The sequence below is a fragment of the Manis javanica genome, chromosome 5, assembly GCF_040802235.1.
Source record: "Manis javanica isolate MJ-LG chromosome 5, MJ_LKY, whole genome shotgun sequence".
In the NCBI taxonomy this organism is placed as follows: Eukaryota; Metazoa; Chordata; class Mammalia; order Pholidota; family Manidae; genus Manis; species Manis javanica.
The window spans coordinates 140,261,433-140,281,453 of NC_133160.1; the positions used below are offsets into that span (position 1 = coordinate 140,261,433).

The 20,021-nt window shown below is 40.2% G+C and overlaps 1 protein-coding gene across 1 annotated transcript; it reads right to left on the bottom strand.

Moving 5' to 3' along the window:
• Window positions 1–5,257: 5,257 nt before the first annotated feature.
• Window positions 5,258–18,066, bottom strand: UCHL1 (ubiquitin C-terminal hydrolase L1). Its single transcript, XM_017651201.3, has 9 exons — window positions 17,971–18,066; window positions 17,843–17,854; window positions 17,322–17,450; window positions 14,555–14,705; window positions 12,552–12,637; window positions 12,427–12,474; window positions 11,557–11,623; window positions 10,721–10,779; window positions 5,258–5,701 (listed from the first exon to the last, which is right to left on the bottom strand). Exons 1-9 carry the CDS (start codon window positions 18,001–18,003, stop codon window positions 5,615–5,617), a joined length of 672 nt encoding a protein of 223 aa, XP_017506690.1. The 5' UTR covers window positions 18,004–18,066; the 3' UTR covers window positions 5,258–5,614.
• Between the last annotated feature and the right edge of the window lie 1,955 nt (window positions 18,067–20,021).

Genomic DNA, 20,021 nt, shown 5'->3' on the forward strand with positions numbered 1-20,021 from the left:
TAAAAAAACAAGACCCATCTATATGCTGCCTACAAGGGAGTCATTTCAGAACCAAAGACATACACAGACTAAAAATGAAGGGATGGAAAAAGATATTTCATGCAAATAATAGGGAGGAAAAAGCAGGAAGAGCAGTACTTACATCAGAAAAAATATATTTTAAAACAAAGTAACAAGAGACAAATAAGGACATTACATCATGACAAAGAGGTCAGTACAACAAAAGGACATAACCATTATACCTATTCACCCAATATAGGAGCACCTAAATATGTAAAACAAATGCTAACAGAATTAAAGGGGGAAACAGAATGCAATACATTCATTTTAGGAGACGTTAACATGTTACTTACACCAATAGTTCAATCAGACAGAAATAAGTAAGGAAACAGAGGCACTAAATAGTACATTAAAACAGGTGAACCTAACAGACATCTACAGAACATTACAACCAAAAGCAGCAGGATACACATTCTTCTCAAATGTACATGGAACATTTTCCAGAATATATCACATCCTAGGCCATAAAAAGAGCCTCAATAAATTCAAAAAGACTGAAATTGTACCAATGAGCTTCTCAGACCACAAAGGTAGGAAACTAGAAATAAATGACACAAAGAAAACAAAAAAGCCTACAAACACATGGTGGCTTAACAACATGTTCCTAAATAATGAATCAATGACCAAGTTAAAACAGAGATCAAGCAATATATGGAGACAAATGATAACAATTCAGCAGCCCAAAACCTGTGGGATGCAGCAAAGGCAGTTCTAAGAGGAAAGCACATAGCAACAAAGGCTTAGCTCAAGAAACAAGAACAAACCCAAACCCAAACGAACAGTCTAACTCACAATTAAAGAAACTAGAAAAAGAACAAATGATGCCCAAGTCAATAGAAGGAGGGACATAATAAAGATCAGAGCATAAATAAATAAAATTTGGAATAGAATAGAATATAAAGAATCAATGAAACCAGGAGCTGGTTCTTTGAGAAAATAAACAAAATAAACCCCTAGCCAGACTTCTCAAGAAAAAAAGACAGTGTACACACATAAACAAAATCAGAAACAAAAAAGGAAAAATCATAATGGACACCATGGAAATACAATTATTAAAGGATACTATGAAAAATTATATGCCAACAAATTGGACAACCTAGAATGGACAACTTTATAGAAAAATACAACCTTCCAAGACTGACCCAGGAAGAAACAGAAAATCTGAACAGAACAATTGAATTGGTAATCAAAAAACTACCCAAGAATAAAATTCCATACCAGATGGCTTCACGGCTTAATTTTATCAAACATTTAAAGAAGAGCTAACACCCATCCTTCTTAAAGTATCCCAAAAAGTAGGAGAGGAGGGAATACTTTCAAACTTCATGAGGCCAGCATCACTCCAACACGAAAACCAAAGACACCATACAAAAAAATTACAAACCAATATCCTTGATGAACATAGGTGCAAAAATCCTCAACAAAATATATTAGCAAACTGAATTAAAAAATACATCAAACAGATCATTCATCATGACAAAATGGGATTTGATCCAGGGATGCAAGGATGTTACAACATTCGTAAATCAATCAGTACCATATGCCATATTAATAAAAAGGACAAAAACCACATAATCAGCTCAACAGATGCTGAAAAAGCATTTGATAAAATTCAACACCCATTCATGATAAAAACTCTCAACAACATGGATATATAGGGCAAGTACCTCAACATATTACCATATATGACAAACCCACAGCCAAGATCATACTTAACAGTGAAAAGCTAAAAGCTTTCTTCTAGGATCAGCAAGAAGACAATGATGCCCACTCTCACCACTTTTATTCAACATAGTACTGGAAGTCCTAGCCATGGCAATCAAACAACACAAAGAAATAAAAGGCATCCAGATTGGTAAGGAAGAAGTTAAATTGTCACTGTTTGCAGATGACATGATATTGTACATAAAAAACCCTAAAGAACCCACTCCAAAACTACTAGAATATCTGAATTCAGCAAAGTTGCAGACACAAAATTAATATGCAGAAATCTGTTGCATTCCTGTACACTAACGATGAACTAGCAGAAAGAGAAATCAGGAAAACAATTCCATTCACAACTGCATCAAAAAGAATACCTAGGAATAAACCTAACCAAGAAAGTGAAAGACCTATACCCTGAAAACTACAAGACACTCAGGAGAGAAATTAAAGAAGATACCAATAAATGGAAATACATCCTGTGCTCATGGATAGGAAGAACTAATATTGTCAAAAAATGGCCATCCTGCCTAAAGCATTCTACAGATTCACTGCAACCCCTATCAAAATACCAACAGTATTCTTCAATGAAGTAGAGCAAATAGTTCTAAAATTCATATGGAACCACAAAAGACCCCAAATAGCCAAAGCAATCCTGAGAAAGAACAACAAAGCTGGGGGATTGACTTCAAGCTCTACTACTTGCTGACTTCAAGCTCTACTACAAAGCCACAGTAATCAAAACAATTTGGTACTGGCATAAGAACAGACCCACAGGTCAATGGAACAGAATAGAGCCCGGATATAAACCCACACATATGGTCAATTAATATGCAATAAAGGAGCCATGAGTATACAATGGGGAAATGACAGCCTCTTCAACACACCTGGTGCTGGGAAAACTGGACTTCTACCTGTAAGAGAATTAAACTGGATTATTGTCTAACTCCATATACAAAAGTAAACTCGAAATGAATCAAAGACCTGAATGTAAGTCATGAAACCATAAAACTCTTAGAAGAAAACATAGGCAAAAATCTCTTAAATACAAATATGAGCAACTTTTTCATGAACATAGCCCCTCAGGCAAGGGAAACAAAATAAAAAACACAAGTGGGACTACACCAAACTAAAAAGCTTCTGTACAGTAAAGGACACTAACAGCAGCACAAAAGAACATCCCACATTATAGGGGAATATATTCATAAACTATCCAATAAGGGGTTAACATCCGAAATATATAAAGAGCTCACATGCCTTAACATCCAAAATACAAATAACCTGATTAAAAAATGGGCAGATCTGAACAGACACTTCTCCAAAGAAATTCGAATGGCCAACAGGCACATGAAAAGATGCCCCACATCACCAATCATCAGGAAAATGCAAATTAAAACCACAATGAGGTATCACCTCACACCAGTTAGCATGGCCACCATCCAAAAGACAAACAACAAATGTTGGCAAGGTTGTGGAGAAAGGGGAACCCTCCTACACTGCTGGTGGGAATGTAAATTAGTTCAACCATTGTGGAAAGCAATATGGTGGTTCCTCAAAACACTAAAAATAGAAATTTACCTGAAGAAAACAACATCCCTGATTCAAAAAGACATATGTACCCCTATGTTTACTGCAGCACTATTTACAATAATCAAGATATGGAAGCAACCTAAGTGTCCATCAGTAGATGAGTGGATAAATAAGATGTGGTACACACAATGGAATATTATTCAGCCATAAAAAGAATCCTATTTGCAACAACACGGATGGATCTAGAGGGTATTATATGTTCAATGAAATAAGCCAGGCAGAGAAAGACAAATACCAAATGATTTTACTCATTTGTGGAGTATAAAACAAAGAAAAACAAGGAAAAAAACATCAGCAGACTCACACTCTGAGAAGGGACTAGTGGTTACCAAAGGGGAGGGGTCAGGATGTTAGGTGGGGAAGAAGGGGATTAAGGGGTACTATAATTTGCAATCACATATAGGTAGGTAATGGGACAGCAGTACAGAACAGAGATGACAAGTAATGACTGTAATGTCTTACTACATTGACAGTGACCACAATGGAGGGGGTGAGGACTTGGTGGATGTTGAAACCACTGTGTTGTTTATGTGAAACCATCTTAAGATTGTATATCCATACTTTAATTTTTAAAAACCCTCAAATTTCTCTACACCTCTTCTGTTGCAATCACCGCATACATTAGCTATATCATAACCTTCCTTGGTGTAGTGTGCTGAGTTTGGGAGCATTTTAACAGATCTGCTTCTCAAACATGTCGTCTTGCAGTTACATATAGTGGTATAATTTGTATTTCTGAGACCAAAATCCATCTCTACCAGCTCCTATAAGCAGGAAGTCTTGCATAGTTTCCTATCCCTCAAGTCAACCTTCAAAGTGACTGTACAGAGGTCACAAGCCAAGTTAGCATTGAAAACACATTCCTCTGGCTTTGACACTAAGCAATTAATCACCTAATCACTACATATTTAGTTATATTAAAAGTGTATCAATGATAGTGATCAATTTCCTCCTTGGAATCAAAATTCCTTCATTTACAAGTGGGAATTGTTAGTTATCACTGTAGAATGATTAGAGCTAAAAATTTTAAGCTTAGTGAGACCTAAATCATCTGAACTCATGGCAACAGACAGGATAAAGCTCTTCTGGGAAGATCACACTAAGTGCATAGGGTTTCTTCCCCACTACCCATAATTCTGGTAGAGAGGGACTGTTATATCCAAGTATCAATTATTAAGAATAAATATCAATCTTTAATGCAAGCCTACAAATTACATATTAATGTATCCTTACCTATAATAAGGCTTAATGACAAATGGCAGACATTTGTTAAAAAAAAATGGACCCTGATTTCTGGAAAATGAGGTATTGCTAAAAACGTTTTAAGAACTACACTGATTGTACATGAAGAGGACACAGGAGCCAACTGAGAGTTCTCAATGGCTAAAGCCAGAACAATTTGAGTGACAAAATGTAGTACTGGATTATAACCCAGAATTTAAAATTAATATGCCTGTATTTATGCTGATATAAATGACTGAATATGTACCCTTTATATGTGGTGAAAATGGCATCTTACCTCTGTGGTCTTCCTCCTCCAAAATTCATAACCCCAGTCTAATTATGAGAAAAACATTAAACAAATCCCAATATGGGGCATCTTACATAAGATATAAAATGGAAGATGGATGAGAAGTACATGGGAACTCTGGTATCTTCTCAATTATCTGTTAGGTCTAAAATTGTACTAAAAAATGAAGTATTTAAGGAATATTTTTAAGACCCCAAGTATCCACAGTAATATAAATGTACAGAAAAAAGTACTGAACCAATAGTATTTTCATGGTGATTCTCTTACCTGCTATTGTATGAGTTGTTTATATGGAAGACATAAACAGAGTACTACGAAAATAACAAGATATATATTGAAGGGAAGGTAAAAGAAAAAATGAAAATCAGTTTAGGCTTATCTCTTATCAGCAATAAACTTTTATTTCTTTTAAGGACAAACAAACCACATCCAAGGTCTTAACTTACAGACACAAACTGAAGGAGCTGTTTAAAGCATTAGATATTGAGGTACAAGACATACAATGGGGGAAAATGCTCCACTGTCTAAAGCTTACACCCAAGTCTGCTTGATGGACAGCTAGCTGAGCTCTGCTAGCGCTTGGGTGTGGGTGTGGGTGTGGGTGAGAGCAGATCAGCAGAACCAAAGGAGAACAGCTGAGCTCTGCAAGTACTGAAGTTGTTACACTGCACAGGACATATTTCACGCTGAAGGGAGGAGGGGAGGGGAGCAGGCTGTGTTTCCCACAGGACATTAAGCTGCCTTGCAGAGGGCCACAGCAGAAAAGCGGACTTCCCCTTGCTCACGCTCCGTGAACTCTCTGCAGACCTTGGCGGCATCCTGAAAGGAGGAATTTCATTAATATCCAAACCACTGCAGCTCAAAAGGAAAGTTTCAAAAGTACCAGTGGAGCCTATTAATGTTCAAAATTCACCCTGATCAATGCTAAACTTCCCATTAAACTAAAAAATTGGGGCTGGCTTAAGAGTGGGGGGAAAATCAGGTGACAATAAAGACAGGGACCTGTGTCACATGTCTGACATCAGAAGCTTTGATTCATTATATTGTCATCAAATGCTCTGTGCTTCTCCCACCTTATGTCCAATTGTGACAAGAAAGCACACTGTTAACGTTCTTTTGCTCTAATTAAAACAAGATAGAAAATCAGTTTCTCTCCCTTCAGAGGGCCCAAGAGAACAATTCCCTAATTTAGAAATTCCCAGAGTAAACATTCTTCCAAAGAAATATTTTCCAAAACAGCCTTAAAGATTAAACACCTGGTATTCCAGGTACAGAGAAGTGACGGATTCTTAGATATTTACAGGACAGTGACGTGTACTACTATTTCTAAGACCTAGATTACAAAGATTGGTAACTGAAAATTGATCCTAGTGTTATTTACCAAATTCTAGGGTTTAAATGCCTTGGGATTATATGTATCACTCTATTCAATTTGTAAAAAAGTCCAGTAGAACACTCCCCAAACCATACATAATGTAAGACCTTTAAGAGGATAAGGAACACTCCATGACATAGAGCAGTCATGGGAAACCAAATCTAGAAATCACCAACTCCAAAATGAGTTTCACTCTTAAAAAGCATCATACACCAGGGTTTTGTTCCTGTTTTAGAACTTGTAAAACTAAAGGGGATCCAGACAGACATCTATGTTTTATTCTTCTAACAGAATTTTTAATATATCAGTATTCCAGAATTTGCCCCAAACCGACTTTCCTGTAGGGCCCATGGTGTTCAATTAATATGAAGGATGTGTCTCTAAATAGAATAGCCATCTTGTACACAAGACAATGAGCAAGGACCTAATGCAAGCTTAGGATAACTGCAGTAAGTTTATATATTTTCTCATCAGTTTAACAATAATTTAGTGTATAGTTCAGACAACCTAAAAAGTATTAACCATATAGAACCAGCCTTACTCGGGATAAGATTTTTCACTAAGATGCTAGTATAATCACTTAATCTTCAATGCGCTTTTAATTAGAAGTTTCTAATTTTTTTAAAAAACAGAAAGTCTTATCTCCTACACACCTTGTAAATTCTCTTCAAGTAAGTTTTAGGTATCTATGTGAGGCACATTTAATGGCATTAGTGCAGTGTTTTACACATAAGCTAGTTAGTATGTATCTTAGAGCTTTATTAGAAGGACCAGTCTTTGCCCCAAATGGGTTATAAGCAGAAATTCTGCACCTCTGTTCTTATCCTCCCATCAGTAAATTCTGACTCTCATGCAAAGCCCCTACATCCTGCCTCTCTAGGTCTCTCATTCCGTATTACTACTTAAATATTCCCTGTGTATATCCAAGAATGAGTTCTACCTGATCTCAGATATCTCTGACAGCTAACTAGAGAAAGTGACCCTCCCCCTCTTGCAGAGGCATAATTTGGTCCATTAGTACCTTGAGGTTATCAGGTCTCCAAAGATAGGTCTATTATATAGGAAGGCAGTACAATGGCTAATACTGTCCAGATAGGAACCATGGTTTTGCCATTTAAATCAGTGACCTTGAGCATCACTTAAGCTCTGTACCTGTTTCCTCACATGTTAAATGTGAATACCTACCTCATACATAGCCTCATTAAAAGAATTCTGTAAAAGACATGTCACTTAGAACCACATCTAGCACAGAGTTCAGCAAACTGATGCCAGTGCGCTGAACCAGCCTGCCGATTGTTCATGAATAAAGTTTTAGGGGAACACAGCCACACACATTCATTAGAAATTGTCTATGGACTGCTTTAGAGCTGGAACAGAACTGAAGACGGGAAAGGCTCCTTTCATTGAGCTTCACTTTATTATGCTTTGCAGATACTGTTTTTTTGTGTTTTTTTTAAACTGGGAGGTTTGTGGCAAACCCACTATTGAACAAGTCTTATCAGTACCATTTTTCCAAGAGTATTTGCGTACTTTGCGACTATGTCACATTGGTAATTTCACAGTATTTCAAACTTTTTCATTATTATCACTACTGTGATCTGTGATCAGTGATTTTTGATGTTGATATTTTAATGGTTTGGGGACACTACAAACCTCACCCATATAAGATGGTTAACTTAATTGGCTGTTACCCCCTTATTTCCTCTCCTTGGGCCTGCCTCCCTATTCTGAGACATAGTAATAACTGAAACGCCAGTTAATAACCCTACAATGTCTTCTAAGTGTTCAAGTGAAAGGAAGAGGCATAGATCTCCCACTTTCAACCCAAAACTAGAAATGATTAAGCTTAGTGAAGAAGGCATGTTGAAAGCTGAGACTAGCACAAAAGGCCTGCCTTTTGGCCTTATTAGCCAAGTCGTGAATACAAAGAAAAAAAAATTTCTTGAAGGAAATTAAAATGCTACTTCAGTGAACACAAAAATAAGAAAGTGAAACAGACTTATTGCTGATAGAGAAAATCTGAGTGGTCTGGATAGAAGATCAAACCAGCCACAACATTCCCTTCAGTCAAAGCGTAATCCAGAGCAAGGCCCTAACTCTCTTTAATTCAGTGAAGGCTGAGAGAGGTGAGGAAGCTGCAGAAGAAAGCTGAAAGCTAGTAGAGGTTGGTTCATGAGGTTTAAGGAAAACAGCCGTCTCTGTAATGATTAAGTACAAAGTGAAGCACCAAGTGCTGATGTAGAAGCTGCAGCAAGTTACCCAGAGAACTGAGCTAAGAAAATGAATGAAGGTGGTTCCACTAAATAGCAAATTTCAGTGTAGACAAAACAGCCTTCTACTGGAAGAAGATGCCATCTAGGACTCTCATTAACTAGAGAGAAGTCAGTGCCTGGCTTCAAAGGACAGGCTGACTCTCTTGTTAGGGGCTAAGTCACGTGGTGTATTTAAGTTGAAGCCAAGGCTCCTTTACCATTCTAAAAGTTCAAGGGTCCTTAAGAATATGCTAAACTCTGCTCGTGCTCTCTAAATGGAGCAAAGCCTGCATAACAACACATCTCTTTACAACATGGTTTACTGAATATTTTAAGCCTACTGTTGAGACATACTGCTCAGAAAAAAAAGATTGCTTTCAAAATCTGACATAGGCAATGCACCTGGCCATTCAAGAGCTCTGATGGGATGGACAAAGAGATTTATGCTGTTTTTGTGACTGCTAACACAACATCCATTCTGCAGCCCACTAATGATGGAGTCATTTCAACTTTCAAGACTTATTCTTTAAGAAATACATTTATAAGACTATAGCTGCCACGGATGATGATTCTTCTGATAGATCTGGACAAAGTCAACTGAAAACCTCTGGGAAGTATTTGCTATTCTAGAGGCCATTAAGAACATCTGTCATTTATGGGAAGTGGTCAAAATATCAACATGAACAGGAATTTGGAAGTTGATTCCAACCTCTTGGATGAAGTTCAGGGGCTTCAAGAATTAAGTGGCAGAAGTAACTAAACCACACATATGGTAGAAATAGTAAGAGAACTAGAATTAGAATTGGGGCCTGAAGATGTGACTGAACTGCTACAACCCTGTGTCAAAACTCGAACTGATAGCGTTGCTTCTTACAGAAAGGCAAAGAAAGTGGTTTCTTGAGATGGAAGCTACTCCTGGGGAAGATGCTATGAGGACTGCTGAAATGACAACAAAGGATTTTGAATCTTAGATAAACTTAGCTGATAAAGTAGTGCCAGCATTTGAGAGGACTGATTTTCAAAGTTCTCTGTGGGTTAAAATGCTATCAAACAACATCCCACACTACAGAGAAATTGAAAGTCAATCAATGCAGCAAACTTTATTGTCTTACTTTAAGAAATCGCCACAGCCAGCCCAACCTTTAATACCACCACTCTGAACAGTCGGCAGCCACTGATACTGGGGCGAGACCCTCTGCCAGCAAAAAGATGACAACTCCCTAAAGGTTCAGACAATGGTCAGCATTTTTTAGCAATAAAATCTTTTTAAATTAAGGTATATACATTGTTTTAAACATAAGGCTACTGCACACTTAGTAGACTACAGTATAGTGTGAACAGAACTTTTGTGTGTCCTGGGAAACCAAAAAATTCATTTGACTCACTTTATTGTGGTGTCTACTTGATTGTGGTGGTCTGGATTGGAGCCCACAACACCCCCAGTGTATGCCTCTACTTGTCATAGAGCCACATGCCACAGAAAGACAAGTATTTTCTCCCTGGCTCTTTACAGGAAAATTCTGCCAATCCCTGGTCTGCACACATCACTCAGCAAAAAAGATTAGCTGTTACTACTACAAATGCAGCAGTTATACCTCAGTAGCATTTTTTGTTTTATCACAATTAAGCAACTTCCCTTTGTAACAGTACACTGATTCAACTCTAGAGACTCATTTTCAGGGTGGAGGGGCCTAGGGCAGGTCTATCAACTAATTAAGAGATTTCCGTAGTCACTTGGTACAGTGTTCCTCCTGGATTTTAAAGTTCTTGTGGGAAGAACTCCTGAAATGATCTGCCTGATCAGAATCCATAGTATACTACCTACAAGACCGACCCAAATCCAGCAGTCTGAGGGATTAAGAAAGGCTCAGATTGCTGTTCCTTGAGTCATTACCTACAATACAATCTGACAAGAGGACAATGGTCACCCTAATCCCACAAGGACGTGCAGCAGTGGCTTTCAGGCTAATTCTAACCACAGGCTAAAGACAGCACACAATACAGATTAGTCAGCACTGCTCTGAAGGATCCTGTTTAAAACCATTTGCTATAAATTAAGGTAGATAGAATTACTAAAACAATCTTTAAGCTGTAAAGACTGCTATTAACCCAGGTGATTGGTGCTGGCTGTACTGAAAAAGTGTTAGCATTTTAGAAGACAACTTGGTTCAAGAAACATGGGCCCTAGTAGAGATGGATTCCGAAGATTACCTGCAGCAGCGAGGCCTCTGAACTGGTGCCATGGTTCACTGGAAAAGGCATTCGTCCATCTGTTAACAGAAGCCAGGCTGGTTATTGAGCAATCAGGTGGAAATGAGATTCAAGTGTTCTTAAATACCCACCCAGGTGATTCTAATCTACAAACAAGCCCAATCTAGCTACGCTAACAGAGGGGGTCTTGCCCCATCTCTTGAGAAGGACCACAGAGCAAGTCAGATGCCGTCTCTGAGGTACATGGAGGCAATGAGGGGCTCTGAAGATTTTATTTGCTCAATGGCTGCTGACTGTCCCCAAGTATCCTTTGCTCCTCTACCCAGAGGTAGTGTCTTGACTGAATAAACACAGCCACAAATGTTTCTCCATTAATACAAAGGGGATGACTTCTACAAGATGGATAATCTTTCTTGTTGCCATATACCAGCTAACAGAAGTTACCCCAAAATGTCCAAATTATTTTTACACAAATAAGGTCATATTCAAGCATGTACCTTTTTCCAAAAGTATTCCTTGTCTGGAAAAAATGGTGCTAGAGACCCTCTATTGGAAGGCAGGAAAAAAAATCTGCACACATATGCCTTGAACTGGTACAAATCTATTCTTGTTATCGGTTTGTGACTAAAGCCTTCCATTCTACAGTCAGTTGCCTAAAAGAGGTGGGGGTGGGGAGGGTTCCTGGGTATACTAAATAGTTAAGTGCCCCCATGAGAACACCTTGGTCTGGCCTCATAAAGATATTAAGTGCCAGAAAGTCACACATTAATACTGTAAGAGGAATCATGTCTGAAAGAATGTGTAACACTCCACTGGATTCCAAAAGGGAAACATACCAAGTTCGTAGAGGTGGCCATCCACGTTGTTAAACAGAATAAAATGAAAGTTCACTTTGTCATCTACCTGAAGAGAGTAAAATGTTTTTGAAAGTTAAGTATTTTATTGTACTATATTCTGCATTTAAAAACTTTTCCTTCAGCTTTACTGAGTTATAACTGACATACAACACTGTGTAAGTCTAAAGTATGTAACATGTTTATTTGCAATGACTATTTTGTAAGCAAAACTTAATTTGTTAATAAATTCACTAAGCATAATATGCTTAAACTGCTTATATTATTATAGCTAATATTTATATATTTCCTACATAGACCCTTTTATAAAACAATGTAAATATACTGCAACTGTCAGAACTCTTACGACTTGCTTTTTACTGAGGAGAATACTAATGCTGGGGCAGGAGGAGAACCTCCCTAAGGTCAAACTAGAAAGTGGCAGACCCAACTAGTTACAAAGGCACCAGCACTGATTTACATCTAATTAACAATTGACTTGAAGGCTCTTTTCAGATTAGGAATATATTTAAGCTTCCCTGAAATTGTCAATCCTTGCTGATCTATCTTACTCTCAACAAGAAACTGTGATTGGAGTTTTTGAAGTGCTGAATTACAGGAGGGATGTTACTCACTGTGAGACTCATCTGTATCTAAACAGAACACTATCAGTATGAATTTACTCAAGACTATATATCAACTGCCAACTAGATTTCTGAGGAGCCGTTTTTATGAACAGGTCTGGCCAAAGCATTATTCTGTTAGAATTTTCTAGTGTTAATTGGCCTTGGGGGGAAACATTTACTGGGTTCCCGTATGAGGGCAAACAGGTGGTGCCTGGGCAGCATGACCCTGATACATGTTTGCATTTACCCGACACTGGCCCTCCTGCGCCACAGCATCATGGGCTGCCTGAATGGCCTGTAGAGAAAAGAGGACAATTAGCACAAAAACCTCCAGAGGTATTGAAAGCAATGCTCTGGAAGTTCTCTTCGCACCTCATTCTTTTCAAAGCACTTTGCTCTGTCTTCAGGGGACAACTTCTCTGTTTCAGAAAGAAACTGTTTCAGAACAGACCCATCCTCTTCAAAAAAAAAAAAAGAAACAAAAGACACACATTAATATAGATAAAACAAAGCAAACAGGTGCACACTTTTGCTGACATAAGCTGTTGCACAGCTGGTTGTGTTTAGAACCTGAATCTTTACTATGGTCTGTAGGATGTGGATGGGAGTCCCTCCTTTGTTAGCCTCTTCTTCCAACCATTCCCTTCTCACAGCATACAAGCCAGAGATCTCTGTCCTCTAGTGTGCCAAGCCCTCTCCTGTGTCTCTTCCCTGCCACCCGACCCTTTAACCTCCCACCTCACTCTCATCTCTCCAATATCTTAGCACCTTTGTTTTAGCACTTATCTATTTGTAACGTGAGATTTTTAGTGGGAACATCTAGCAATGTGCAATTAATGTTTATTGTATATGTTATGCAGCAATAACATTCTAATTTCATGACAGCTCTCAAACCAAGATTTTTTATTTCAGGGTGGAAAATGCAATCTTGGTAAGTGACCCAGATAGACACTGTTAACTTAGATCTTAAAAAGAAATTAAGGAGCCTAATACTCTGGCCTAGAGATGAATGACCAGCTGACAGGTGGTATAAGCATTTTGCTGCTTCTCAGTGCAGATAGTCTGGGAGCCACTGACTAGAGCAAGAGCAACTTATATTTCAAAAGACATCTATATGAACTTGCAGCTCTAAATTTAAAAAAATGAAATTGAATGGTAACCATTCAAAATTTTCAAGTAATAGGAATCCCCTTAACTTTAAGAGGAGGACTGTGACTCAAATTAAGTTTTTGGCACTATCATGACCATGATTTCAAGAGCTACAGTATCTCTGCTGACCTCAGTAACACAGTATTTCAAATGTCAGACTTACTGCAGAAGAAATATAAAGGATCACGCTACAACTTTTTAATATGGCTCAATTAAGCCAGTATCTGAAAAAGCAGCTCCTAAAGGATACGGATTTTTATGGCCAGACAAGCCTTCCCCACCTGCCCCCTCAAAGTATACCAGGAATGTAGTCTTGGCCACACTTCCCTTGTTTAAAAAAGAAAAGTACTTGACCTGCTATAAGCAATAGTGTGACTATTACTCAGTTCCTAGCCACCCCCACCCATTACCTAAATGAGGAGCTGGCCAACTTACTAACTACAAGTATTTCTGTAAATAAGGTTTTATTGGAACACAGCCACATCCATTGATTTACCTCTTATCTATGGTTGATTCTGCACTACAAAAACAGACACCACATGGCCCTCTCAAAGCCTACAAGATTTACTCTGGCCTTTTAAGAGTTTGCTGACCAACCCTTGGCCTAACTTACATATAATGCCATGTACTTCAAATATTTTATTTTAGTGCTTTTAAATGTGACTCTGATCGGCTTCAGGACTAAGACTCATTTCTGCTATATCCTCCACAGCACTCATCAGAGCTGAGCTGAAACCCCTGACCTGACTTTGCTCACAGCTGGACCCTTCAAGGTCTCAACCTGCTGCAGGAACTTCCATGCTACCTGTGTCCAGCTGCTCTAGGCTGTTGTGGTTATCCGGTTACTTATGAGACACAGACCATTATTAAAGCCAAGTCCTAGCTGTTGAAATTTTATGGCTCCCCATCATCTCTAATTCTTCAGAACTGCTGAGAAATGAATAGGAGCACGTGAGAATCCTGACAATTTGCTGTCTGCAAATGGAAAAGCATATACAAAGAGGCAACATAAAACTGTGTATCACTAACTCTGCTTCTTGGAAAATGAGTTTCCTTCCCCCCAAAAAAAAACAGTAGAATTCATACCCACTGATTATACTGGGTTAAGTAGGTTTCAAGAAAATTTATGGTAATAACTTAACTGAACAGATCCTTGGAGGTTTGGAATGAAGTACAGTTACCTAGGGGTCACCTAGAGGATGACTAGCCTCAAAATCCACACTTACCAAACTTCAGTTTGTCTTGGTTATTGGCCACTGCGTGTATAAGTCCAATGGTCCCACAGGCATTCCCAATGGTCTGCTTCATAAAATACACCTTAGGGCTAACTTCTTGTCCCTTCAGTTCTTCAATCTGTTTTTTCCTGAAGTTCTCATGCTGTGATTGTAAAAAACAGTTATTTGCATTTTCATTCTGAGATATAAAAATAACAGATGGCAGCACAGCAAGTTCTACCACCTAAATGGAAATACAAATGGGATCTGTGGGCTGATTCTAGACGCTGGCCAACACCCAGAGAATGGACTGTCTGCCTCCCATGCCCACACCAGCCTGTGAGGTTCTGGGAGGTCCTGAGACTCCACACTGATGCTGCAGTGCAGTAATGGCCTTGGATATTGTCCAAGGCTTTGTCTAGACACCACCGCAACCTCCTAGCTGGAAGTGGATGGCATCCTCAAGTCAGAAAAGGAGACACTATCATTTATTTCTTCCCTTGTAAGAGCAGCAATGACTGTACTTCACAGGGGCATCCCAATCAAGCTCTGGTCAACTTAACACCCAATAAAGACACCAGCCTGTTTCTACCTAACTATTCTTTAAAGTTCCACCTCTGTTCTGGCCCAGCATACTTTTCTTCCAAAACCAAAACAAAACAATCTTTAACTGCTGAAAGGAGCAATTTAAAGACATTAACTACTCTCTCACCCTTTTTAAGGAAGGAAAGACAATTGGTCTAGGGTGCTGGGCTGTGATTTCCCAAAAATTTCTCATCCTATAAGAGTAAAGATGTTACACTTGTTTGTTCTGGCCAACTATACAATTTGAGGATTAGCTGTTTGCAGGGAAGAATAGACTGGTAAATGAATGAGATTAGAGATAGGTTTCCTCAAAGAACCCAATAACTTTTTGCACAGCAACTTAGTGGACTTGTCTGGACCATTCACTAGTCCTAAAGACCTTATAGATATGATTTTCCAGTTAAAAGCAGGGTGCTAATGCTACAGAAACACTAATTTCCATAAAATCAATCTGAATTCCAGCTACTAGGAACTTATAGCATTATCTATTTACCAGATCCTTGATTTGAGATACTCTGTTAACTGCTTTCACTTTTCTAGACTAATTTCTCTTAATGGGATAGCACCACCCTTCAGGGTTGAGTGAGGTCCTGCACATGGAACATCTGTAAATATTTCATTATCACAATGTTTTAGTAATGGTTCACTTAGGATTTCGTAATTAGACAAAATTAGATGCTTTCTAAATTAACATTAGCTTGTCTGGAAGTCAACCTACATACCTCAACTTCTCTTTGAATCTGCTTCAGTGTTCAGCCCAGTAGGTGTTTTGTTTTGCAGAACAGGTGCTCAATAAATCTTACAGACTGAACTGGAGCTGAAGGACTTAAGTATCCAGCTCTTTCAAATATAAAACATTCAAACCAGAACCAGAGACCTTGATCCAGCTAAAGACCAGCAGGGCTTTTTAAAGACGAACATGCTGCAGCACTGCCTCCCAGAGGCCCTGCCTGAAAGCTGCTCAAAACCTCCCAGTCATCAGGGTTCCTCTAATAAGAAAGCTCTGTAAGGAGGGTCAGATGAGAAGAGACTGCTTGTGATCTGGTCAACTGGGAAGCTAATTTGACTTGCAATTGTCTGACATCTCCGTTTTTACCTAAGTAAATGTTTTGGCAATAATAGTAACAGAAAAAAAGTGGGATTATCCTAATGACTTTATTTAATAGTGTTTTTTACTCACTCTACTTAGCCCATTACTAGGAGGACCACCTGGAACTTCTCATAGGGCTTAATTTATGCTGAGGATGCTTCTAGAATACCCAGGCTTAGGATGGTGCTTCAGTGAAGCTCACTCTGTGCTTGGAATGATGCCCTAAATACTAATACCCCAAGACTTGCTAAAGCAAATTTCAACCACTCCCAAATCAGGGCTCAACTGACAGCAAAATGGGAGACAATATCATGCTGACTAGGAGGATTCCACACATTGCAAAACAACAATTGTCCCAACTACCTTTTTATATCTGATGCTCAGCCTTTGAGGTACATACATCCACGCACACTTGTAGGAAGACCAGCTAAAGGGAAATGAAAAGGTGTTTCCCAGACTGCTCTAATGCCCACCTATTTCATTTAACTGCAAGGTCAGAGAAGAGAATACCCAGAGGTGGAAGTTAGTTCCTACAAAGAAACCATACACAAATGATTAAGCTCTTTTAAAAAGCACATCGAAGATGCTAAAAACCATGTGTGCACGTTGCATGGAGTGGAGGGGTAGGAAAAATCCCAAGTCACCAGAAACCCAAGTAGTGGAAGTGGAGAATTAAAGAATCTATCGTTTCCTGTCGTTTAGGCAAGCCTGCCCCCTCCATCTTAGAACCAAACAACCTGACAGGTCACAGCCCTTAAAGGGAAAGAACCAGCTCTGCCTTGGAATGAAAGACTCAGATAAGCCTAGGTTCAAGTGAACTCATGAACAGGATGAATTCTTTCCCTGTATAACTGGGATGGTGGAGCTAAAATGCTTCTCTTCCTAATTTAAGACAATTCTGGATGGATGAACGAGGAGGCATAAGCTCTATAACAAGAGCCCCAAACCAACAAAGTGCGGGCCCCTCCCTCCAGTGCTGCCAACCTCGACGCTCGGGCCAAGAGGGGCGGAGAGCTAGGAGTCTACACTGTCCTCAACACCTCACTCCGGTTTGGGAGCAGCACGCACTGTCGGGGCCCGCGCATCCCGGGCCCCACGCCCTACCTGGGCCGTGAGGGGGAAGAGCAGCAGCAGCGCGCACGCAGGCGCCGGCACGGAGCCCAGAGCCTCCTCCTCCAGCCCCAGCACGTCCGCGAAGCGCCACTGGCCGGCGACCCCCAGCCGCGCCAGCACCTGCGGAGAAGAGACAAGGCGGCCAGGCACGCGGAGACAGGCAAGTCGCGGGCACCTGCACGCCGAGCGCCTCCACCCAAGCCAAGGAGGAGTCCGGCCCCGCCCCACCCCCAGTCCGGCGCAATGACACAGCACAAAGCGCGGCCCACACGTGGCTCCCGCGAAGCCCGGGCGCCCGAGTCCGCGCGGCCCGCGCCACGCCCTCAAGGGCTACGGCCCGCACCCGTATCACGCCGCTGCCCGGTTTCGAAGAGTCACCCTCCCTGCCCCCCGCCGCCCCAGGGGCAGCAGGAGGGCGCTCCCTGCGCACCGGCCCCGCCGCCCGAGGAGTCCCTGCCTCCGCCTCGGCGCTTCTGGGGGAGGGGACGAAGGCCACGCGAGCCGCCACTCACTTTGTTCAGCATCTGAAAGGCAAATACAAAGAGAAAACACAAAATAATGCCAGTCAGAGACACGTTTACCTGGAGAAAACTGCCCCTCAGCCCTGAGCTCCCCGGGTAACCGTGCCCCGAACGCTTACCTCGGGGTTAATCTCCATCGGCTTGAGCTGCATCTTTGCGCACGAAAAGGAGTACCACACTCCAGAGAGGAGGAAAAACAGCAAGCGGAGCCGCCCAGGCTGCCGTTATAAACCGCCGGCCTGACGCACTGTAGGTGCCTGCGCAGGGGGAGCAGGGGCAAAACCAAGCCAGGGGAAAACGGTGAGTCCCAGCCAAGTGGGCACGAATCCCCCCATGCGCAGTGCGGAGTGGTACGGCCGGGCCCCCAAACCTTGCAGTCTCACTTGGGTGAGCTAATCTCGTGGTTTGGAGATGGGTTTTGTCGGTGGTGTTGAGTCTATGGAGCAGTCCTGTTGATGAAGTCTAATTTTTTGCGAAGTTTCTGGAAACCTATCCTTTCTACCATCCTAATTACCCGAAATCTCAGGGTTTGTGAAGCGTTGAGAAAACGCCATAAATCAACAGGTATATATTTAATATGAATATAAGTGTATGTCTCCCAAATCTCGCAGCAGTTTGCATTTGACCTTTGGCAATTCATCCTCCATGTTAAATCAAACCAGTACCGAGATTCGTTTTGTATTGATTGCCTAGAATAAAACATAGTCTGGGATATAACAGATACGGCATTAGTAATGCTGATGTAATGTGACTCACAGGGAAGAATTGGTTGGTCTTGGGGAAACTGTAGAAACCTGGGGGATGCGACCGGAATGCAACACACAAAGAAGGCAGGCGAGGCGGTCGGAGACTTTGGGAAACAGATCCAGGGAGAAGGCAGGTTACGATTTCTAAACGAGAAGATGTAAAAAGAAAAAGCATTCTTAAAAGAAAGGGAGGCTTTGAAATATAACATTCTGAGTTCACAATAGAATACGCACAGTGTAGAAGAATGAGCAACTAAAGAAAGCACTGTTCCCTAATGATCTCAGGTGGGGTTTGTTTTTCCTACCAGCATATTCAAAAGGTGGAGAGAAAAAGCACACGCTGAAGAATGAATAAAAAAATCTGTAAGAATAGTTCCAGGAAGGCTAAACCTCACAATGAAGTGGGACTTGCAGGAATAGTAAGGAAGCAAAAAGGTTGTTTTTTTAAAAAAAAATGCCCAGGACAAAATAATGATGGTGAAAGAAGAATAGACCTACTCTTTAGGGGTCCAACCTTAATAAGAGAGGAGAGAGGGAATTGACATTTTTTGAGTTACTATCTCTACAGTGGATCAGTGGAACAGAGCTTTGCACGCTATCTCTACAGTGGATCAGTGGAACAGAGCTTTTGCACGTTATCTCATTTAATCCAATGAAGAAACTATTACTAGTACAATTTTACAGATCGGAATCCGAGGTTTAGGGAGGTTAATTTGTTTGTGATCGCAGTAGAAAAGTAAAACAGAAGAAAACTCTGGTAAATTGGTTTCTGGGAGCCCATTATCTATCCAAGGTCCCACTTCATTCCACTTATATTTTCTTTGCATTTTTAACATCAGAAAATTGACCTTCCCACAGCAAATGAGGGGAAAAAAACAGTAGTCTTTAACTTAATGGATGAATTTTATGATATGTAAATTATGACTCAAAAAAATTATTTTTTTTTAAAGAAGACAACTTGAAAATCAAGATAAATGAATAATACAAAATATCTGGCTATGTCAAGTGAGTTCTTGCCTTTAGACAGAGATAAATTACATACATCCCAATTTACTTCATTTATTCACCAAATACTGATTAAGCATCTTCTGTGTGATGGGCACTTAGCTTGCAGTTGGGAATACAAAAGTAAACACAATAAATATGAAAACTTCCCTTATGGAGCTTATGCCAATAAGAGTGGTGTGAAAAGGAATAGAGCTCAGGAGCGTGTAACATAGGGTAGGGGAGCGAGAAGGCTTCCCAAAGGAATAATATTTAAGTTAAGGGCTGATGAACAGGTAGAAGTTAGCAGGTGAAATAAATAGTAAAAGTGGTCATGAAAGCACTATGAGAAACCTTTGTTAAAGGCATTCATTCAGTCAACAAATATGTATATTGAGGGCCCTTTATGTATTAAGAACCTTCTGAGCAATGAATGAAAA